We start from the raw sequence: 23,759 nt of genomic DNA, 5'->3' as shown, positions 1-23,759 counted from the left end.
TCTGACCCTCTCCCCTCAATCCCACCTTAAAAAACCCTCCCCCAGACCCTTCCCCTCAATCCCACCCAGAGGACCCCTCCCTCAATCCACTGAAGACCCAGCCCCATCTGACCCTCTCCTCAATCCACCTTAAAAAACCAACCCTCCCCCATCCCACCAGACTCAGACCCTTCCCTCAATCGCCCACGAGACCCCTCCCTCAATCCATGAGACCAGCCCCACTGACCCTCTCCCCTCCAATCCACCCTTAAAACCCTCCCCAGACCTTCCACTCGAATCACCAAGACCCCAACCAGCTTAGACCCTAGCCCTCATCACGGCCAAGCCCTGCCTCCCCTCAATCACCCCCCTAAAGACCCTCCCCGGACCTCCCCTCAATTCCACCAGAACCCGTCCTCTCAAATCCACCGAGAACCCAGCCATCTGACTGTCCCCTTCAATCCCACCAGAGACCCTCCCTCCAGAGACCCTTCCCCTCAATCCACCAGAGCCCTCCCCCATCACGAGACCCAGCCCATTCTGACCTTACCCCTCAATCCACCAGGACCCTCCCCAGACCTTCCTCAATCCCGAGACCCATCCCTCAATCACCGAGACCCAGCCCCATCTGACCTCTCCTCAATCGCACTTTTAAAAAACCCATGTCCCCAGACCCTCCCTCAACCCCCAGAGACCTCCCTCCAATCCCCCCTCGAGACTTCACCGAACCTCCCACTCATGCACCGCCTCTCCAATGCCCTGAGCAGGGCTATCCCCGCCCTCGGAGGGCGTGGGCGATGACGGCCCTCGGCGGCGGGAAGCCCCGCCTTCTTCCTAGGGGCGGGTGTTTCTTTCTCGCTCTTTCCTCGCTCGCGCCGCTGGGGGTTACCGCCTTGTCCCAGGCCAGACCAGCCGGGCTTCTTTCCGCGCTGCCCGTGATTGGCGGCGCGTTCCGCGCCCACGTGTATTGGCCCGAATTACACAATGCCCCCTCGATGATTGGCTAGGGTTTGGATTCGAGGCTCCTGGAAGAGAGGGGAAGGGTTTGTTGTAAAAGGGGAGAGGCAGGGCAGCCCCAATTTGGCGGGAAATGCGTGGTTCTGTGTGGTTTAGCTCGGGGAGGGTGAGCCCAGCCGCGGCCGAGCCCAGGGCCAGGGTGACCCCAGCTGCGATGAGCCCCGGGGCCGAGGGGAAGTGACCCAGCTGACAGCCCGGGGGGCTGAGGGCGAGTGACCCCAGCCGACTGATGTGGGGCTAGGGGAGTGACCCAGGCCCGATGACCAGGAGCCAGGGGATGAACCCCAGCCTGGCACCCGAGGTGAGGGGAGTGACCCAGCGCGGACGTGAGCCGCCAGGAGGCCGATAGGGAGGTGGACCCCAGCGCCGGGCGAGCCCAGGTGGCAGGGGTAACCGCCCTGAGACCAGCCCGGGTGGGGGAGAGACCCCAGCCCGATTGAGCCTGGGGTGAGGGAGAGACCTCAGCCCGGCAAGCGCCAGGGAGGCCAGAGACGCCAGCCGCAGAACTGAGGCCTGAGGAGCTGAAGGAGTACCCAGCCCAGATGGCCTGGGGCTGGGGGAAGAGCCCCATGCCCAGATCGAGCCCTGGGAGCCGAGGAGTGACCCCAGCCCGGATGAGCCTGGGCTAGAGGGAGAAGACCTCAGCCGGGCCAGCCAGGGGGCAAGTGGAGAGACCCCGCCCAGCTGGCCTGGGGCGAGGGGAGTGACCCAGCCAGACCTGAGCCCTGGGGAGCCGAGGGAGTGACCCCAGCCAGTGCAGCCTGGGCTAGGGGGAGAACTCGCCCGGGCCAAGCCCAGGGCAAGTGGAGCCAGCCAGAGGCTGAGGAGGAAGACCCAGCCCAGACTGAGCCCTGGTGGCCGAGTGGGTAGTGAACCCCAGCCCAGACTGCAGCCCTGGGGAGCCGAGGGGAGTGACCCCAGCCCAGACTGAGCCTGGGGCTGAGGGGAGAGACCTCAGCCCGGACCAAGCCCCAGGGGGCAAGTGGAGAGACCCCAGCCCAGACTGAGCCCTGGGGGGCCGAGGGGAGTGACCCCAGCCCAGACTGAGCCTGGGGCCGAGGGGAGTGACCGCAGCCCGGGCCGAGCCCCAGGGGGCCGAGGGGAGAGACCCCAACCCGGGCTGAGCCACATGAGATGAGGAGGGTAGACCCCAAGCTAGATTAAGCCTGTGAGGCAGGAGGACCCCTATTCAGGCTGAACCACAATGACCCCAAAAAGTGCTGAACTCCAGAAAGGGAAGAGACACCTATGAGGCCCTCATTTCATTGTCGCCTTACAGAGTTTACTGGGGCAGCAGGGCAAGTTGTCAGGCACCATGAGTGACAATGCTGGAGAAGGGAGAGCATCAGAAAAGAGGAAAAAGCAGAAAAGCAGGAAAGCTGGGGAGAGTTCCCAGGTGAGGAGCCCAGGGGAACAGCTGCTGGGGTGGGATCTGGGAAATTTGTCTCATCTTCCCCATTGCAGGAGGGGAGAGCATCTGGGGCACCAGAGTCATGGTCGACTGGAGCAGAGCCAGCTAGGATTCCACCTGCAGGGGAAGGAGCACGTGCCCCTGTGCCTTGGGAGGCAAGAGCCTTTGGGCTGAGACCCCCAGCACCAACGGAAGCAGCTCACTCCCTGTCTCCTGGCCAGAGATGATAATCAGACCCAAGAGATTAAGTTAAAATTAGACACTCACTTTTCCACCCAAATGGTCAGTCAGTGGAAAAAGTAGGAGTTGAGATGCTGCACAGGGCCAATTTCCTTACACCTCCCTCTGCGCAAGAGATTTGCTGCTATTCTAGGGCGGGTGGACAGGGAGCGAAAGAAGTGTTCCCTTTTGTTGAGAAAATTCAGACAGTGACTACTGAACATAAGACACCTGTGACACTTTTCTTCACCTGACTAGGTGGAAGATGAATTCAAAGAACTGTCTATCTACTTCCTGAAAGAGCAATGGACAGAGATGGGAGCCTGGGAGAAAACCCGCTACAGGAACATGAAACGGAACTATGAGTTTATGGTTGAGCTAGGTGAGAGGGCCAGCTGGGGGTGAAAAGGCGACTCCAAGTGGCACAAGCAGCTGGAGAGTTAAAGATGTTGTATTTAGTCCTCCTTTAAGTCTTCCTTGTTTTAGGAGGGAGGAGACATTGAGAGTTTGTGTTCTTGGGGCAGAGAGAAGCCAGAGTATAAATCCAGTATAGAAAACTCTCATACTCTGCACCCTACATTTCAGACCTTAGGTGCATGTGCTGGCTTCTCCATTTGCTGTTTCTGTGATGAGCCTTGCAGGCAGTTGAGGCTGCTGCAAGCCCTCTAGCCTGGGCAGTAGGAGTCCTGAGGTGCCAGGCGAGCCTCACAGGTCTTCCAGATTAGAACACATGGCACTGCCACCAGGTTTCCATGCCTGTATTCCCAGTGGAAGGTGTTGGGAAGCTGTCTCACTGCATGAGCAAGACTCAGATCATGTCAGCTGTTATTGCTTATAATGGATTTCTTTGTTAGGCCTTCCTACCCCAAAACCTGCATTTATGTGTTGTGGTCGACGTCCCCAAAACCCCATCGTATACGACTCTGAGTCTGATGAAGACTGGACACCAAAACCTTTAGGTAACAGAGCAAAGAAGTGACTCTTCATTTTAATGAGCTACCATTACTGGGCATCTCCACTGATTAAAAGATCCTTGGGGGAAATCAGATCCTTGCCACATAGTCCCCAGCCTCAAAGGTCTCATGATGCACTTTTCACCCTTCCAGCCACGGAGAACTGGAGAAGATTCACTTCGGAGCTCCTTAACATGACACTTTAGTTCACCATAAGGGTTGCAACATGAGGCTCTCCTTGCACTAATCTGGGGCATTCAGGTTAAAAAGTGAACAGTTTATTTTTTACTCACAAACATCCTGTATCAGCAGCGAGGCAGCATGAAATGTGGAACATGTGCAGGGAAGTTCAAAGGCTCTGAACCACTCTGTAACACCTGTTTTTCTCTGGGGCTTATGGTTTCAGACTGATTCAAACTCCTGCTAAATCAAAGGCAGCTTCAAGCACTCAAGCTGTATGTTATTTATAAATATTAAATAATTTTATGAGTGAAGAGCAGTTTCTTACGTAACAAAGCATTAACCTAACATCCTGTCCTCTACAGCTTGTTTTGTTAAATAGTTACCCTGCACAGTGAAACCAGTTACATTGTAACAGCTATGTAGTGCTTGGGGAGGACTGAAACGACTTTCTTAGAGCTTCTCTATCTCTGAATTCTGTGATTCTGTGACAGTCAGAACATGAAAGAGCTGCCAGCTTCCTGCCTGGGACACTTACAATTTCAGTAATGTTGGTCATGCAGCATTTGGGAACTTGTTCAGTTTGTTTGTTTTTTTTACACTTACAGTTAAAACCTTCAGGCCACCATGTAAATCTGGCAGTTTGAAACAGGAAAAAAAGAAAAGGCAGAACATCAGTCAAGTAAGCTTACTATGTACTTTATTATAGAGGACATGAACCCCGTTTTTAATTAACAAATGCCTCTACAGTGACATGAAAAATGCTTTTTATCTGCTCGTTATGCTGCTGATTCAACTAATAATTTAATAATTAATGTGACACTTCCTAGTGGTAGTAGGGCTGTAGGCACCTCACTACCACCTACTCTTAGCATGAGGCAATCTTGTCTGTACCTGCTGTGGTTCAGCTCCCTGATTCCAGGAGCTCCAGGCACCACAAGCACTCCCCTCTCAGCCTATGCAGGCTTCACTGTCCCTCTGTGGAGCAGAGATAGGCACTCTCCAAGACTTCTGTGTGTCCCTCTGGAGTGCACAGCCCCTGTTCCACTGTCCACTCACAGTAGTCACAGATTCACTGATCCCAAAGACACAGGACACCTCAGTTTACCAGTTACACTTCAGATCACTGCTCTACTTAACATGCAGGAGAGGTTATAGTGAGAACCGAGTTCATTCAACGACAGCAAGTAGAAATATTGGACACAAATGGTTACAGATAAAATCATAACATGCTTTTTAGGGCCTAGACTTAATTAACAAGATACCCTCAGCTTTAATAACGTATCGATTACCAGTGCTTTTCAACCAGGTCAGCTGTGATCCCCTTTTCGTGAAACAAGCCACTGTATCAGCTTCTCAGGCGCAGGGTAACCAGCCCCAAATATAGCAAAACAGTCCTTTAATCTTTATTCATAAACCAGATGCTCTCCTGTTGCGTGTCCCTTTGATTTTGGGATCCCTTGTTTTTTTTGCAATCTTGACTAGTTGGTGGCTCCATATGCAAATAGATGTACCTTGTGAGATACACATGACCGGCCACAGAGATTAGTGCCTCCGATCCTGCCTGAACAGAACCTGTCTGAGGCCTATCACCGCTCGGTGACCTGCCTTTAACTTCAAGGCATTAAGAACATAATTTCCAGTATAGATACCTAACTTCTTAAATATTATCCTTGCATTTCACAATGATTATGATGAGCTATGTATTAGCACCTGGTAGAGACCTAGCATGCTGCTCTTTGTGAACTATGGTGCATATCCTTGTCACAGGGATCCCTGTAATATTCTATGCTCCCTCTGTCCTCTGCAAGTTGACACAAAGGTTCCTGGACCACAATTATCAATTAAATAATAACTTTAATGATAAATGTAATAATTAAAACCCAGAACCGCAATCAAATGATTGTAAAAATTGGTATATATACCAATAGGATGCATATATAAGATGGAGGGGGAAAAAAAGCATTTATATAAAAGGCCAAGAAAATTTTAAGACTTAGGATCATTTTTCAGAATATCTCAGTGGAATTGTTCAGTTTCTGCCACTGGACTCAAATACATTGTAGATAGAAACAAATTCACTTCAAGGCGGCTTCCTGACATGGCACATTTCAGAGGGGAGATGTCTATTATAAGCAAGCCACAAACTTTCTGCCCAAATGGGAGCCCAGAGCAACATCAACAGTTACATCATGATTGTAACACTGTGGCCTGGTCTACACTACACATTTAAACCGAATTTAGCAGCGTTAAACTGATTTAACCCTGCACCCCGTCCACACAAGGAAGCCCTTTATATCGATATAAAGGGCTCTTTAAACCGATTTCTGTACTCCTCCCCACAAGGGGAGTAGCGCTGAAATCGGTATTGCCATGTCGGATTAGGGTTAGTGTGGCTGCAAATCGACGGTATTGGCCTCCGGGCGGTATCCCACAGTGCACCATTGTGACCGCTCTGGAAAGCAATCTGAACTCGGATGCACTGGCGAGGTAGACAGGAAAAGCCCCGTGAACTTTTGAATTTAATTTCCTGTTTTCCCAGCGTGGAGCTCTGATCAGCACAGGTGGCGATGCAGGCCCAAATCTCAAAAAGAGCTCTCAGCATTGGACCATATGGGAAGACTGAACTGATCACGGTTGGGGAAGAAACCTTGTTTCTATCAGAGCTCCGTTGAGAGAAGGTGAATGTCAATAGCATTTCAAAAAATCTCCAGGCTAATGATACAGAGTCACAGCACAGTGCTGTGACAAGCGTAAACGGAAATCCCAAAGAAATCAAATGGATCGCTCTTGGAGGGAAGGAGGGGTACCGAGGACTCCGAGCTATCCCATAAGTTCCCGCAGTCTCGCGAAAAGCATTTTCATTCTTGGTGGCTTCCAATGCCTGAAGGGTCAAAAACATTTCACGGGTGTTCAGGGTATATGTTGTCAATTTACACCTTCCTCCCCCCCCCAAAAGAAAAGGGTAAAAAAAAAACAAACGTGTTCCGCCTTTTTTTCAGTGTCGATCCCTATGCCCACGCTGGCCATGGCTGCTCCCCTGTAAAGACCGGGGGGTTGCCCTTGCAGCGGCCCTACACCAGCAATCCCCCTTTCCTGGGTTGGCCAGAATGGTACAATATGACGGCATCCCATCCAGCACCAGGGCCCAGCCCGTGGAAGTACCTTTCCCTGCCTGGCGCTCATGAGTTCGGAGGATCCCGGGGTCACCTGGGTAAAAAATGGGGAAGACTCTGTCATTCAAGCAATGGTACAGAGACTGCTGGTACCATACCTCATCATAGCAGCTGGGGAGCTGAGCCTATCAGCCCCCGCACATCATGTCTAAAAGAAAAGATTTGTACCCTGCTGGACATTCAAGGCAGTGGGGAGCTGCCATCCTCTCCCACAGATCCTTTAAATCGTCCTGCCTGGACTATCGTAGCAGCTGGAGGCTTCCTTCCCTCCAGTTTATCTCACTAAAAAGTCAGGTTTCTTAATCCTGCATTCTTTACTTACTTCATGCACACAATGGGGGGACACTTACACAGGTAGCCCAGAGGGTTGGGGTAGGAAAGGGAAAACAGCGGGTGGGGATGTTGCAGGGGCACCCCTAGAATTGGCATGCAGACTCAGCATTCGGTCGGGATCTCTGGGCTCTGACACAGAGTGGCTGTGCTCTCTGGTTCTCTAGTACATCTTGCTCCATATTCCTTGGCAGAACTGACCTATTTTAGACAAATAACATAAAGAAGGGAATGACCAGGGAGTCATTCCCAGTTTTGTCCAGCGTCCTCCGCCAACACACAGCGAGGCCACCAGGAGCAACGTCATTGACAGCAGCAGATGCTCAAACGACTGATAACCATCATCTCATCACCAATTACAATGGCAGACGGTGCAATAGGGATGGTAACCTCTCTCTGCCACCCACTTGCAAAGCGCAAAGGAAATGCCTGCGTGTAGCACTCTTGCAGTACCGCATACTGTCAACAGCACCGCACGTACACATACAAGTGACATGACAAGTGCAAAGCTAGGCTCCATGGTTGTCGCATGCTATGGCGTCCTGCCAGGGCATCTGGGAAATAGGGCGTGATAATGATTGTCTGCCAGTGCTTTCACGGAGGAAGGATTGAGTGAACGAATTACCTCAGAATCACCCACGACACGTTTTTGCATGGGATCTCACCCAAGAATTCCAATGGGTGGGAGACTGTAGGAACTATGGGATAGCTACGGGATAGCACCCACAGTGCAGACACTCCGGAAATCGACCACTAGCCTCAGTACATGATGCACACCGCCAAATTAATGTGCTTAGTGTGGCCGCGTGCACTTGACTTTATACAATCTGTTTTACAAAACCGGTTTATGTAAAATCGGAATAATCTCGTAGTGTAGACATACCCTGTGACAGAATACTTCCTGATATGACTGATACACCCCCTACTGTGTAGAACATAGAACTTTTTATTCCAAAGTAGAGCTGCCTGAAAAATGGAAATATTTCACTATTTGGATAACAATTTCAAAAACATTTTCAAAAAAATTAAAACATTAGGAACAATTTAACAAAAATGGAAAAAGTCAGCTTTTTTTGCAAAACAATTTGCTTTTACAAAGACCATTTTTCAATTATAAAACATTTTAAAGCTTTTGACTAGCTTTATAAAGATGATGCAGTATCAGATAAGGCAAATATCTAATCACCTCAGTGAAGAGATCTGTAGGTAAATGTCCGTATTTTAAGCCTTGTAGATAACTTGCTCCTTGCCTCTCACCTGCCATATATCCTCTTTGGATTATCAAAGACCACCAAAGAGAATATTCAAGTCAAATTGCATGAGACCCTGTGATGGGGTGTGTACCCCATGCTGGCCCTGAATGGATTAATGTGGGCCTGAGAGGTGAGTTATATTACCTTGGTGCACCTGGAGGGAGAGCCAGGTGTGGCTGATCATGAAGCCCAGCTGGGTAAGATCAGGTTGGGCAGAACAAAGAAAGGAAGCAGGCTGCAGAGGGACTGTTTATAATCATTCTGGGGGACTAAGGAGGTGATGAGGTAGAAGCTTGGCAGGAGAATAATCCAAGCCTTGGTATCCTAGCAGGAGTAGAGAAGGTTAGCTAGCAGCTGGGGAGAAGGGAGCCATGGGGAGGAGAAGGGACTGGGATTGTGGGTGTATGCTGAAAGAAGGGATGGATTTGAAGTCAGACTGCCAGGGAGAGGAGAGAGTGCTTTGGATGAGGTTCTGTTGAGGAACAAAGTAAGAGCCTTAAAAGGCCAAACCTGAGAGAGACTGGCTGGGAAGGAGCCCAGGGAAACAGCAGCAACAGCAGCAAGGTGTGGAACTGCACTGCTGGCTAAAGCAGGGGTAGGGAACACTTTTTCTATCATGGGCCATAGACCCACAGAAAAAATAGTCATGGCCTACATACAGCCCTGTGGGAGGGTGCCAAAGCTTCCTGCCCTTGGTGGGGCAAGCAGGCACTCAAGGGGCCCTGAGGCTTGGGGCTTCTAGCCTGTGGTGCCGAGACTTGCCATGGGCCAGATGAAATTAAGCAATGGTCTGGATCGGACCTGCAGGCTGTAGGTTCCCCACCCCTGGGCTAAAGGTTCCTGGGCTGGGACCTGGTGTAGTGGGAGGGCCCAGGCTCCCCTATCAGCCACTGGCAAGGTGTCATGAGCCCAGAGAAGTGGAGGTGTTAGAGGCCCAAAGATCCTTTGGTGAGGATCTTGGGCTTTCTGTTACCCTGGAAGGGGTGGACTAAATTGTGACCTGGCATGAAGGCCAAGTTATGGGAAGAGAGATCGCTGTGGTTATGGAGCATCTATCAGCAGGGGGCGCCACTTGGGGAGCACTGCTATCCCATGTCTGACCTGGTGAAGGTACTCCATTGCTGCGGTGGTCAACCTGTTTTTACATGGCCATCTGCTCCCTGTAGCCTTTTGTATGTTAGTTTCTCCACATGAGAGGCTCTGGGTAGAGAGAACCAGAACAGTACGTTTATTGTAATGGAAAACAACTTTGTGTGCAGAATGAAAAGAAAGTGCTAGAGAAAGCCTCTGAGAATCAAACGGACGCTGAGAAATTGAACAAAAATTCAGATGTGGGCACCAGAATCCCTGTCACTAATGTTGTTGATCTGAAAACTGGTAAGCCTAGAATGTGGGGAAATCTCCTCTGCATTTTTATGGTAGCTCTGAAAACTTAGGTCTGCAGCCTATAAGATTTGGTGGGAGGTGCTCTCTGCACTCCAGGGGTTAAAGTGGGACACGTAATTCTCATTATCTGTAGAAACATTGAAATATCTCTCATTATAGTGAAGTCCAATTCAATACCACAGCTATTCTTACTGCTGCTTTTCCCTTTGAGCTCTCCATCCCCGAGAGTCCATCCTTCAGCACGTAAGCTCACAGCCACCAACATGATGGGATTCCCTTCAAATCCATATCATGCTTCTCTTTAACTGGTTGCTTAGGGCACTGTTGGGTGACACAAGGCAGGGTGAGCCTCCAGGGCACTCCCATTGTGGCCATAGGAAACCAGCACTAGACATCTAACTGGCTTGAGTCCATCTTGGCAACGCAAAGCATGGTCATCAGGACACCGACTGGCCTCGTGTCACGGAGTCCCCGGGCGATGCTCTGGAACTGCTCCCCACTAAGACAGTCAGGACTTTGGGGAGCCTCCTCTCCCTTGGAACAGACTTGTTCAGGGCAAGAAGCTCACACGTCTTCACCTCCTGGGTCTCTCCTTGGAGCATTCAGCATCCTCTGCCCCTCCGTGGGCTTCCCACAGCGAGCCCACCCAGGCGGGGTCCTGGGGAAGCCACAGGGTTCTGCACCCCCACTTTGCAGTCAGACGTGACTCTCAGCCAGCAAAACAGAGGTTTATTCGATGACAGGAACAGGGTCTAAAACAGAGCTTGTAGATACAGCGAACCAGACCCCTCGGCCGGGTCCATTCTGGGGGGCAGTGAGCCAGACCCCTAGGTCTGCACTTCACTCCTCGTCCCCAGGTAGCTCCAGACTAACCACCCCCTCCAGCCCCTCCTCTCTGCTCAGCTCCTTTCCCGGGCCAGGAGGTCACCTGATCCCTTTGTCTCCAACACCTTCAGTTGGCACCTTTGCAGAGGAGGGGCCCAGGCCATCAGTTGCTAGGAGACAGAGTGCCAGGCATTTAGGTGCACTGGCCCTTTGCTCTGCAGCAACCACACCCCCTTATCCCACCACCTAGATACTTAAGAACTGCCTAGGGGACACTGAGGCACCAACACAGTATTCAGAGCAAACATTAAGAACAGTCCCAGTTCATCACACCTCATATTGCTGTTTTACTTGGGTCTGGATTCTCGCATACCAGCCCATCTGAGGCTGTTGGCATTGAGAGCAGAGGACAGTGAGCTAGACACAGATTTAAGGAGACAATGTCACTGCTTAATCAATTATAGTCAGAAAGTGTCAGAGTCAGCTGTGGTTTTCAGTGTTCAGCTCCTAGAAACTATGGTATGGCTCCTATTTATGTATGTTTTCATGTGCAAAGGGCCTGATTCTTATATATTCTGTAGCCACTTTGTTGTGTAAAGCAACCTCAATATAAATGAGATTTAGGCCTGAACATGGCATTGCCTGTTTGTTTCTATCCGTTCTGGTACTCCACAGACTAACCTGCCCAGTATAATTCCCCTCTAGATCTACCCAGGTTAGCAGCTTCTAAAACCCCAGGGCAGAGCACCCAAGTTAACACGTACAGCTTACGAAAGAGACAGAAAAAAGTGTACGTTGAAATAAATGAACCACAAGATGATGATTACTTATGTAAGTCACATAATTTATTTCAGTATTCCTCTTTGAGCCCCAAATGTTTTTTCTTGTATAGCCTCCCACACTATAGTATCTGAACACCTCAAAACTGTTTAAGAATAGGAATAATAGTCTGTATCTCTTTATTCCTTTTAATCATTCAGGAGAAATAGCTGGGGGTTGGGGCTGTTGAGATATCAGTTTTGCATTTAATTCTGAAAGTCATCCTTATCTCTTGTGGCAGAATTCCATAGTCCAAGCCTAGCTTCTGTGATAGTTCTCTCTCCTGCACTCATGAAATTCTCCTCTTGGTTAAGAGTTTCATTGTTCTGATGGAACTTACCTCTCCCATGGAGGGCTCTTAACATGAGGAGAGACCTGGAATTGGACTTTCTATTCAATAAGGAGCCAGTGCAGAAAGTTAAGCATTGGCTGCCATGTTCACAGCGACCTGCACAGCTAAACAGGCTGCTCTGTCCACTTTCCACTGAGTGCTTGCTGGAGGCAATATACCACCTGACAGAAATTCTCTGAAAATGTGCCTCTGGTTTGAGGAAAAACTTCAGACTCTCTTCAGCTCAGCCAACGTGCAATAGCTGGAAAGCAGCTACCTAGTATGCCACCCAGCCGCCTGTGTACACTAGGGCCTGTGTGATGGGGTTAATGGTCTGCTATGCAGCCAGGGGCTAGGGGAGATGGAGCAGAGAAACTAACTGATGGAGTCAATGTTCTGTTTCTCCTCCTGTTCTAGTTTGTGAGGCGTGCCTGACATTCTTCATTGATGAGTGTTCAGTTCATGGCCCTCCAGTTTTCATCAAAGACCCAATAGTAGAAACAGGACAGGAAAGGAGAGCAGCTCTCACTTTGCCCCCGGGGATGAGAATTGGGCTTTCGAGTATCCCACAGGCTGGGCTTGGAGTCTGGAATGAGGCAGACACCCTGCCAGTTGGAGTTCATTTTGGCCCATACGACGGAAGGATAACAGAGGAGGAGGAAGCAGCCCACAATGGTTATTCTTGGCTGGTATGAATTGCCAATGACGCTTTTTTTCTATTACAACACTCTGCTATGTTCTAGCTCATCAAAGTGTGAAAGGAAGAAGAGGAAGAATGCTCCTTGGCATTGAACTCTCACCCTCTGTTCTATTAATTCACGTTTTATTAGTATGACGTTACATCAGCATAGGGTGACCAGACAGCAAGTGTGAAAAATTGGGACCGGGGTAGGGGGTAATAGGAGCCTATATAAGTAAAAGACCCGAAAATCAGAACTGTTCCCATGTCACGGAGTCTGGGGGAGTCCGGCCCTGCACCCCTCTTCCTGACCCCACAGTGACTTTTAGCCAGCCAGTAAAACAGAAGGTTTATTGGACAACAGGAATGCAGGTTACAGCAGAGCTTGCAGTCACAGTCAGGACCCCTCCATCGAGTCCTTCTGGGGGTTCAGCGTGCTTGGATCCCAGCTAGGATACCCTGAATTCCGCCCTCACAGCCCCAAAACCCAAACTGCCCTGCCCCTCCTCCAGCCGGCCGATTCCTTTGTCCCGCTTCCTGGGCAAAGGTGCTGACCCCCCTTCCTCCTGCCTGGCTCAGGTTACAGGCTTAAAGATCCTGTCCCTCACCTAAAGACATCCCCTGCTCTCCCATCCCCCACACCGACAGCTCCTACTCCATCACACCCCATAAAATCAGGACATCTGGTCACCCTACATCAGTATTTCTCCGCGTCTGTCGGGGAGGTGGCATGAAGGGCTTGCTGAGGGGCTAGGGAAATGTATTCATTAATATGTTTTGGCCATTAACACATGGCATTCTCCTAGGGGGGTGCCGTTGGTTTAACTTTCCTGATGGTGGTGGTAGGCTCAGCTTTCAAAGTTTGTTGGGAGACACTGTTTGAAGACTCAGGTTCTGCTTTCAGGCTGTGTCTATACTACAGACCTTTTGACACAGCTGTGCCGCTACAGCCATACTACTAAAAGTCACACATTGTAGCTGCTGTTTGTCATCTGGAGAGAGCCCTCCTGCCAACAAAGTACTGTTCTCACCAGCACTTTTTGTCAGTAAAACTTTTGTCCTTCAGGGAGGTGTTTTTTAACATCCTCGAATGACAAAAGTTTTCTGACAAAGTTCCAGTGTAGACAAAGCTTAAGTTATGCTGTGCGGCCTCCTTGATTTCATTGGGATTGTCACTGTGAGCACTATTTGGCCCTGTCTGTTCTGTGTGTATTCACACTTGCAGGATTACTTCTGAACTGTGTTCAGGACACAATGAACCCAAAGCATGACACTTGTCACATATTTATCATCTTATCTGTATGGAGAGTGCCTTATCGATTCCTATGTGTCTTGTTTGATTCAACTCCAGATCACCAAGGGAAGAAACTGGTATGTATACATTGATGGAAAGGATGAAACTAATGCCAACTGGATGAGGTAAGTCCCTGTACTCCTATCCTCATCAGTATAATCACAGAATGTTAACTCTGGGGTAGTCAGTGTTTCAGGTGTATGAAACACAGGATTCATTTTTACAGGCTGTGGCACACTCAGTCATCACTAAGCATGCAGTTATTTACCCAGTCCTGTTAGCATTCACAACATGATATTCTCAGCACTAAGACTGCAATGCAAACCCCAAAACAAAGTGCCTACCTGGTTAGGGAGAGACACAGCATTAGCCCTCCAATATCCAGGCACAGAGAAGCATATTGAGGAAGCTTCATTCGCCAGAATCTCCTTTCTATAAAAGTTGTACAGATTTTGGCTCTCTAAGTCATCTCACTTTCATAAACTTAGTGGGAGTGGATGAGCTTCAAAAACACTGGATGTAGCTTTCAAAGGTTATTGGCCAGGCTCTGAAATCTCCTGGCATGGACCAATAACCTATTAATCCCATTAAGGAAAATCTAGAAGTACTGTGATTATTTCACTGTTTTATTGCCTAGATTTGAGGTTGGCACTTCCCTGACTGAAGTCCATTGTATTTAACAAATCACTTTCCTAACTGTGAATGTCCAGGTATGTTAACTGTGCTAGGGATGAGGAAGAGCAGAACCTTGTCGCTTTCCAGTATCATGGGAAAATCTACTATAGAGAGTGCAGGGCCGTCCTGCCGCACTGTGAGCTTCTGGTCTGGTATGGGGATGAATACGGCAAGGAGCTGGGCATCAAGTGGGGCACGAGATGGAAAAGCACAGCGCCACCCAAAGGTACCAGGCTGCAACCTCGCTCTGGTTAAAAGCTTCCCTTGGCTTGTTTTGAGATGACACAATTTCTAATAACCAGGAACTTTCATTTCTTATCCTGACATCTTTGTCATGAATGCTTACAAGTAAATCCTTATGCTAGAGAGACCATCTCGAGTGCAGATGTGATGAGGGAAGCTGGTGAAAGGAGTTGCAGCCACCAGGGCTTTGGAGCTGTGCTCCAGCTCTGCTCCAGCTCCATGCAAAAACCTGCAGCTCCACTGCTCTGGAGCTGCTCCACACTCCGATTCCGGGCTCCACTCCAAAGCCCTGGCAGCCACCACTGCCACTAGTGGTTGGAATGAGCCTAATTATGGGAGCTTCCTGCCATCCCTAGAACAGGGGTAGTCAATTATTTTTTGTCAAGGTCCATGTTTCTTGGTCAAGGTATAGCCAAGGTCCAGACTCCAGAGAAACATTTTTTTCATATTGCATTATTTTTACTGCAAGATGAAAAAAAGATTTCATGGTCCATTCAGAAGCGTCTGGCGGTCTGGATTTGGCCTGCGGTGCACCTATTGACTACCCTGCCTAGGAGATAGTCAGATTTAGAGCACCTGCTGCCCTGAATCTCCCTCTTCAGTTGCCTTCTGCTCAGCTACTCACACCATCTCCAACACACGCACATATGGGGGGATCCCTAGCTCAGTGATTCTCAATGGCCAGTCTGGATTGGCACCTGTCGCTGGGATCTCCCTGATACAGTTTAGAAAGGCAGCAAGCAGGTCCCTGATAGCCAAATGGTTGCAAAATACTGGGATCCATGAGGAGACACAGACTGGGAATTGCTCAGCAGGTCAGTGCTTAACAGCTGAAACACTGTCAGTTGCCCCTCCTGCTCTGCCCGTGACTTTCCAACCCTCTCTGAGCCCAGCATCTGCTTTACATTAAGAGGTGAAGACTGGGACTAAAAACAGTATTTAAAGTTAAACTAACCAACCAGGCTAGAGTTTAAGACTGGCTATCACATGATCTGCACAGGGTGGCTAGAAGCCTCTTCAGTGTTACCATGGGTGCAAAGCCACCTATCGCCTTCCCTGTACAGAATCCCAAAGTTCAGAAACTAAACCGATACAAGGTGTGTTTTGGCGTGTTCAAAACAAGCTTAAAGATGGAGGCAGCTTTGGAAGATGGGGTGTAGTGAGGGGCTATGTCTCCACTGCCACTGAAATCTGTGGTAGAGCCTCTGGGGTGTCACAATGATCCTCAGACTAGGCCAAACTACAGAGTGCCGATCAGTGCACTCCTAGCACTGGGCAACAACCAGCAGGGGTTGTGCCTACAGGCTCTTCCGCACAGTTACAGGGGAAGGAGGCTCTGGGGGGTCACTAGTGTGAGGAGACAGTCTCTGCCTTTAGCTCTTAAGCACTACAGGGACATGCAATACAGGCTATGTCTATACTACACAGCTTTTAGGGACCTGCCTGCATTATGACAGCCATGCCACTAAACATCATGCAGTGTAGCCACTGTTTGTTGGCTCTCCTGCCGGCAAAATCTTCCACTCCCAATGAGCAGCGTTTGCATTCTCGACAGGAGTGCCCTGTACACACTGCTGCCTGTTGTCACCAAAACTTTTGTCAGGGGGGCGGGGGGGTAACATCTCTGAAAGACAAAACTTTTGTCGTTCAAGTGTCAGTGTAGATACAACTCTCTGCCACGGATTACTCCGCTGGCCTTGGGAGAGAGGAGTTGGCCGGGGCCAGAACCCCCAATAGCTGGGAGAGGAGAGAGAGAAAATCACACTCATAGCAGGGACCTAGAATAACCAGGCACAGTTGTCCCAGCTTTAGGTCTGAATCTGGCTGACTGTCAGGGGATAGAACTGAACCCTGGGGAGGAGTCAGTCATTAGGTCTGGTCCTACAGGGAATGGGTCATTTTGTATCCTAAAACTAAAGTCTGAGTGTCACTAATTGTCGGGTGCTCTTGGCCCCTTCCTATATGGCAGGATAGTAGTGCAAAGCCTCTGGAAGGCCCATCATGTTGGAGCAATTGCCATTTCCTATCTAAATTGTGGTTTGTTTTTTGGACAGTGCGTGGGCAGGATCCACACTGCCATCCATGCCCTCGCTGCAGGCTGGCTTTCAGCAGCAAAGATTACCTCAGCCAACACTTGAAGCGTAAGCACCTGCCCACCGAATTGCAGACTGAAGAAGACGAAGGTCTTTTGGGAGGGGAATCTTGTCCTAAAACCAGAGGTCTTTCCTTCCCGGGGGATCCAGCATCACAGCAGCTGCCACCAGACCCCAGCTCCCTCCACAAAGGCACATGGGGAAAGAAACCACATTTGCAAGGGCAAAGGGAAGGTGTGGGAGATAGAGAGGCATTTGGCTTACTGTCAAACCTGCCTCCACAGCAGTGGAGGGACACAACAGGGGAGCCACATGCACAGAGCAAAACAGGGGAGGAGGGAGGTTGCGGTCACAGACAAAAGTATTCCTGCGGCGAGTGTGGGCAGAACTTCCACAGGCCATCACACTGGGTTAGACATCAGCAGAGCCACACAGGAGAGAAGTCCTATCCTTGTGATGAGTGCGGGAGAAGGTTCAGCGAGTCATCCCACCTCACCAGACACCAGCGCAACCACACGGGAGAGAGGCCCTTCCAGTGCCTGCAGTGTGGGAGGAGGTTCAGCCAGTCCTCCAGCCTCACTGCCCATCAGCGCATCCACACTGGAGAGAGGCCCTTCCAGTGCCTGCAGTGTGGGAGGAGGTTCAGCGAGTCATCCCACCTCACCAGACACCAGCGCAACCACATGGGAGAGAGGCCCTTCCAGTGCCTGCAGTGTGGGAGGAGGTTCAGCCAGTCCTCCAGCCTCACTGCCCACCAGCGCATCCACACTGGAGAGAGGCCCTTCCAGTGCCTGCAGTGTGGGAGGAGGTTCAGCCAGTCCTCCAGCCTCACTGCCCATCAGCGCATCCACACTGGAGAGAGGCCCTTCCAGTGCCTGCAGTGTGGGAGGAGGTTCAGCGAGTCATCCCACCTCACCAGACACCAGCGCAACCACATGGGAGAGAGGCCCTTCCAGTGCCTGCAGTGTGGGAGGAGGTTCAGCCAGTCCTCCAGCCTCACTGCCCACCAGCGCATCCACACGGGAGAGAGGCCCTTCCAGTGCCTGGAGTGTGGGAGGAGGTTCAGCCAGTCCTCCAGCCTCACCAGACACCAGCGCAACCACACTGGAGCGAGGCCCTTTCAGTGCTCGGACAGTGGGAGAAGGTTCAGGCAGCCATCAAACCTGACTGGCCACCAACGGATTCACGCCTAGAGGGGAAACACCCTGCAGACCAAACAACATGAGGGCTCTGTGTCAATCTTGTGGGATTCTGGGTAAAGCTAAGAGCTGTAGTGATAGACTCCTTAACCTTCTTGGGGGCTTTTGGTTTGCTCCTCTGCTTCATGCTGACTGCAGGGGTGAGTGTAACCCTCTTCCTTTCTGCTCCTGGGCTGAGTGGAGAGATGCGTCCTTCCTCCACTTGCTGAGGGTTTTGTTGTTCACTAAAGTTGGGCTACTGCCCCAGCTCCTTGACTGTCCTGAGTGGCCTGCTGCATCTGCCCCTCCAGAAGAGACTTGGCCTGTGAGCAACAGGAGCAGCACAGGAGATAGATGGGCCAGGAGCAGCAGGAATTACAGCAGTTCCTGTAGCTCCTGGGGTTGAGTAGATGGTAATCCCCTCGTGCTCTGTCCACACTTTGCTGCAGCCTTGCTACTATATGAGGTGCGGCCAGGCCAAGGTGGGAGCAAGGCAGGCCTGCAGAGCCACCTCCTGTTTGTCGCACACCATTTGTGGCTAGTACAGTTGAGCCAAGCACCTGGCCTGGGTTAGTCAGACTTCAGTGATGGTCTCACGCGAGAGCAAGGCAAGGATAGGGTGACTAACTCTGAATGGGTACTGGCGGGGCAGCACCTCGAGCTCGGTTCAGACTCCCGGCTCGCGTTGACTCTCACCAATGGGCTCATAAGGCTGGAAACGCCTTGCCTGATTATTAACACTGTTATTCATGTTTTGTTCCTATTAGTTCCTTCTCTCCCTCTTGGGAAGATGATATTTTCCCTCCATATTTCTTCTGTAGAGAGTTTCTTTAAGCCTGTGTTAATAAAATGAGCTTCTCTGAAACTGACCTTATCCTGCACAGTTATCCCTAACAGGGGGCAGTGACTGAACCCAAACCAGCTGCCTCTCTCTGCACAACCCTCTGTGCCTGATCTAAAGCATCTGCTCCAGCAACTGCAGTAGCAACTCATAAACTTCTATTAACTGACCCAAAACATTGTTAATGCAGAGTGGAGCTTGCCCAGCCTGTGCGCCTTCCCTTCCAGAATACAGAGACTAAACCTCAACCCTGCCCCTCCTAGCACATCACCTGAACTCCATAGAGCAGGAACCCCGCACTGAAATGACTGCACATGTGGCCTGCTCACCCTACCCCGCCCACCCATGGGGCAGAGCAGGTAGACAATCCAAGGAAGCATTCAGAAAAGTCCTCTGTTAAATAACAAGCTAAATCTCCACCTTAACTGTACCAGAGCTGCCGCTCAGCTCTAATGCGGGCCTTGCTCCTGGCGGGGGAAAGGGCTCCTGCTCTTTGACTCACACTCCTAGATGTTACCGCAGAGGCAGGGGTGTCTCACAGCAAAGTGCATGAAAACCTAGCAGCTGTGCCTGTCGTAATCAGCCTTGTCACACATCCTTTTACCCTGCCAGTTACTACGACAGGGTCACAAAAATGTTGGACTTTGAGCGGAGACGGGAGCCTCACTGAGCTGTCACTGTTGTAATACCTGGGGAAGGAGCCGAGCTCGAGAGGGTGGAACAGACACTGCTCTATTCCCCACAAACCCACAGAACCTCAGGCGTCCTCTGTCTGCCTGCCACAGCCGCAGCCCACGGTGCTCAGCAGCAACCGCTCCTGCTGGAAAATAAACAGCTTGTTCTGTTACTGAGCATGAACTATTCCAGTCAGCGCAGCTTGGCATGTCATGTGTGTTCCCCCTCTCGGCAGGGAGAGGTGGCGGTTCGGAGAGTGTATTGGGGCAGCTGGAGCAGGTCCCAATGGGTTAGTCCTACGGTTTGGGAACAGAAACAGCCCATGGGGCTAGCCTGACTGACAGGCAGTTGAGGGTGATTGCTCTGTATCTGAGCCCCACAGAGTTCTAAAAACGATCCCCTCCATGCCCAAGGGCCTGTCTACTGCTCTGAGCAGAGCAGCCCCCCTTCCCCCCCCCGGTGACCCAGCTGTGTGTGAGAGTGAGGCAGGGAGAGTGGGTGTCTTGCCTAGTCTGGGTAGGGCAGCACAAACCCCCAGAATCTGACTCAGAGAAATCCCCCGTGGGGCTGGAGCGAGGCCGAGCCAGGAGAAAGTCAAGCCGGAGCCCTGTTGTGTGAGGCGCTGGAGAACAGACCCTGGGGAGTAGCCCTGGCTTGGAGCGGGTCAGCGCATGATGGAGCCTTTCCACCTCCAAATCCCCGAGAAGCCCCAAAGGCAGAGAATGGCCTTGGCAGCAAAGCCTCCAGGGAAGCCACTGCCCTTTGCCACCGCGCAGCCCCCAGCACGGCCCTTTGTTTGGGGCAGGGGTTCTCAGACTGGGGGGCTGGGACCCCTCAGGGGTGCATGAGTTGTCAGCCTCCACCAAACCCCGCTTTGCCTCAGCATGTATAATGGTGTTAAATACGCAAAGAAGTGTTTTGAATGGCTAAGGGGGTTGCGCTCAGAGGCTTGCGGCATGGAAGAGGTCACCTCGCCAGTACAGAACTTCAGTTTAGCCAGAGAAGATGGGCACGTTTACTGAGCAGAGACCAGACACTGGAGTGACAGCAAGAGGCAGAGAGCTAGAAACGGCTACATGTGAAATAAAATCAGAACAAGCTGTCTAGAGCCCCACGTTAACTGACTGCTGCTGCGCTAATGAAGTTTAGCTCCCCCAAATTAACGACTCAGCCAGCTGTGCCCCCCCGCCCCATCGTAAGACAAGCGCCCTGGTGAAGGGTACCCGGGTAGATCTCGGCCCCCTCAGCCATGGCTCCACTCTTCCCACTGCCGCTGGCTCTGCCGAGATCTCCCCGGCCACTTCGCTCAATGCGGAGCACAGCCATTGACGTGACATTGAGCCCGACCGGTAAATAAGTGTCTCCTGCCTGAGAGGAACATGGGTCTCCTCTTGTGGAGAGCAGCCCAACTCCCCGGCCCTGAGAGCGTAACGGTCAGTATATACACACAACTCCCCTCCCCTCCCCCCCCCACACACGCACTTCCCAACAGGGTGACAATCAGGGTGACACAGGCTTGCGGCAGAGGCCTCCCGTAGCACCCTGGGGCAAACCGCCGTGCAGAGACCAGACCCAGGGACCCAGCTGGCACCAAGAGGTCCCTGGGTCACGGCTGGTGCCCGCCTCACGGCTTCTCCAGCTGCATGTCGAGCACGCGGAGGTTGGCCACGTCCTGGTAGGTGGCCTGCAGGCCCCGCGAGATGTCCTCATACATGGAGCACTCGTCCAGGTTCAGGCCCTAGTGTGGCAAAGCAGAAGGGGCTGCTCGTCTGGAGGCCGAGGGAGGGGCTCAGCCTTCAGCACCTACCCCACAGGGGCCATGAGGGGCAGGCGGGATCCCAGACACAGCGACAGATGCTTCCTCAGCCGCTCCTGCCCCACACAGACCCAAAGCACCTCACACAGCAGTGGTGGGGTGTCCAGAACCACTGGGCAACCCCCTAGTGCTTCACTGGGGCCAGCACTGAGTGCCAGGGGACTGTGTCCCCTGCTGAGCCCTCCACGCTGAGCGCTGCAGCCCAGCACCCCCTAGCACTTCACTAGGGCCTGCATTGATAGCCAGGAGCCAGACCCCCCACTGAGCCCCACACCCCGCTCCCTGCAGCCCAGCACCCCCTAGGGCTGCCTCCAAGGGACCCCACTCTGCTTTTTGCAGCACTGCGAGGATCCAGGCTGATCCTTCCTAGGTGTGCAAAGGCTGGGACCCCCCGTTCCCATAACCCCACTTGCAGTGCCCTCCCCCTCGCCGCTCACCTCATAGAGATTCTCCTCTTCATACTCGTTCTTCTTGGCCTGCAGCAGCCGCTCATTCTCCCACCTCTTCTGCAACAGCCAAGGGGGGACAGGTGTGAGGCAGGGGCCAAGTGCTCTTCACCCCACCTCAATCCCAATGTGAGCCTGCCCATTAGCCTGCTTGGGGGTCACACTGCCCTCCCGAATCAAATCAGCCCACCGGCCTAGGGGCACCCTGATGCAGGTTCCCCCAGGACAGGGGGCAGACCCAGGCCCGCGGTCAGTGTCTGGGGGTCCTGGGGCCGAGGGGCTCACCCTGAAGAGGAGGAAGACGCCAGGCCCCACGGCGCAGAACAGGAGCAGGATGCCCTCAGCGGTGATCAGCTGGTTCTTGGTGGATTCCCGCATGTTCAGGAAGGGAACCGGGATGGGTTCTGCAATGCCAGGGGAGGGGGTCAGCTCCACCCCAAACTCCCCCGAGACTCCCTCTCCTGTGCAGCCCCCTCTGGGGCAGGGCGAGGTCCCCCTCCCCAGCTGCCATGCAGCCCCCTCTGGAGCGGGGCAAGGTCCCACACACACCACGCAGCCCCTTCTGGGGTGAAGCAAGGTCCCCCTCCCCACACTGCCACGCAGTCCCCTGTGGGGGGGGCAGGTCCCACACACACCAAGCAGCCCCCTCTGGGGAATGGCGAGGTCCCACACACATCATGCAGCCCCTCTGGCATAGGGCAGGTCCTGCACACACCACGCAGCCCCCTCTGGGGTGGGGCAGTCCTACACACACCACGCAGCCCCCTCTGGGGCACGGCGAGGTCTCACACACACCATGCAGCCCCTCTGGCATAGGGCAGGTCCTGCACACACCACGCAGCCCCCTCTGGGGCACGGCGAGGTCCCACACACACCATGCAGCCCCCTTTGGGGCACGGCAAGGTCCCACACACACCTTGCAGCCCCTCTGGCATAGGGCAGGCCAGCTGCACACACCCCCCCCGCCCAAGGCAACTGTTTACCAGCAGAGAGGCCCAGGGGACTGAGAGAGGCAAAGGGAACTGTCCCAGTTGTGGTCTGGGGGATTCTGTCCTGCTGCACCCCCCTGACGACCCCCAGCCCTCACTCACTGCGGACCCGCAGGTAGGTGCCGCATGACTGGCCCCAGGCCTCGTCCGTGTACACCTGGCAGAAATACAGGCCGATGTCGCTCTTCCTGGCGGGGTGGAAGGTGAGGATGGAGATGCCGGCGTCCGCCGTGATGGCCACGGTGCGCTGCGGGCCAGTGCCGTTGGCCACCAGGATGGGCTCGCTGCAGTTCCGAGAGCAGGATCGGCTCCAGGTGACCCGGGCCAAGGATGGGGCTTTGAACCGGCACTTCAGGGTCACCCGGCCCCCCTCAGGGATAGTCACAGAGGTGAGGCCAGCCTCCACCTTCACAAGGCTGTTCTCCGCCAGGAGCTGGGCAGTCAGGCTGGTCTGCACATTGACCACCGGGGGCCTGGGCTGAGGGGTTCTGGGGGCCGGGGGGACCTCGCTCACGTTCCAGGTGCTCCCAGTGCATGGCGTTGTCATGTTTGCGCAGAGGTGTCCTGTGGGGGTGGGGACACTCCTTAACTCAGCAACTGGAGCCCTGAGCACCTGGGGGATCCGGGAGGGGATAATGGGCGGAACCGGCCTGGGGAGATGATTGAGGAGGGGATACTGGGCAAGATAGGCCTGGAGGGGACAATCGGGGGGGATACTGGGCAGGATAGGCCGGTGGGCTGATTTGATTCGGGAGGGCAGTGTGACCCCCAAGCAGGCTAATGGGCAGGCTCACATTGGGATTGAGGTGGGGTGAAGAGCACTTGGCCCCTGCCTCACACCTGTCCCCCCTTGGCTGTTGCAGAAGAGGTGGGAGAATGAGCGGCTGCTGCAGGCCAAGAAGAACGAGTATGAAGAGGAGAATCTCTATGAGGTGAGCGGCGAGGGGGAGG

General features: G+C 52.6%; 2 protein-coding genes across 3 annotated transcripts in view; one reads left to right on the top strand and one right to left on the bottom strand.

Annotated features, from left to right (window-relative positions):
* Positions 1-1,255: 1,255 nt before the first annotated feature.
* On the top strand, positions 1,256-18,056 carry PRDM9 (PR/SET domain 9). Its single transcript, XM_032788112.2, has 11 exons — positions 1,256-1,297; positions 2,276-2,392; positions 2,885-3,008; positions 3,481-3,585; positions 4,368-4,441; positions 9,778-9,895; positions 11,435-11,560; positions 12,297-12,568; positions 13,910-13,977; positions 14,563-14,753; positions 16,825-18,056. The coding sequence occupies exons 1-11, from the start codon at positions 1,256-1,258 to the stop codon at positions 18,054-18,056; spliced, it is 2,469 nt and encodes an 822-aa protein (XP_032644003.2).
* Positions 18,057-18,850: 794 nt separating this feature from the next.
* CD79A (CD79a molecule) overlaps positions 18,851-23,759 on the bottom strand; it is a 9,150-nt gene continuing 4,241 nt past the window's right edge. The window contains exons 2-5 of one of the 2 annotated variants that reach the window (XM_032788117.2): positions 22,911-23,372; positions 22,105-22,223; positions 21,811-21,879; positions 18,851-21,295 (exon numbers count right to left, since the gene is read on the bottom strand). In XM_032788117.2, coding sequence (XP_032644008.1) covers positions 21,182-21,295; positions 21,811-21,879; positions 22,105-22,223; positions 22,911-23,372 — 764 coding nt within the window. In that variant the 3' untranslated portion in view covers positions 18,851-21,181. The remainder of the gene's footprint in view (positions 21,296-21,810; positions 21,880-22,104; positions 22,224-22,910; positions 23,373-23,759) is intronic. The other variant, XM_032788118.2, reaches the window with a different exon arrangement.

Source organism: Chelonoidis abingdonii, chromosome 11 (assembly GCF_003597395.2).
Source record: "Chelonoidis abingdonii isolate Lonesome George chromosome 11, CheloAbing_2.0, whole genome shotgun sequence".
Classification (NCBI taxonomy): domain Eukaryota; kingdom Metazoa; phylum Chordata; order Testudines; family Testudinidae; genus Chelonoidis; species Chelonoidis abingdonii.
Note: the sequence above shows the minus strand (reverse complement) of the source record. Positions and strands in the feature narration are given on the sequence as shown.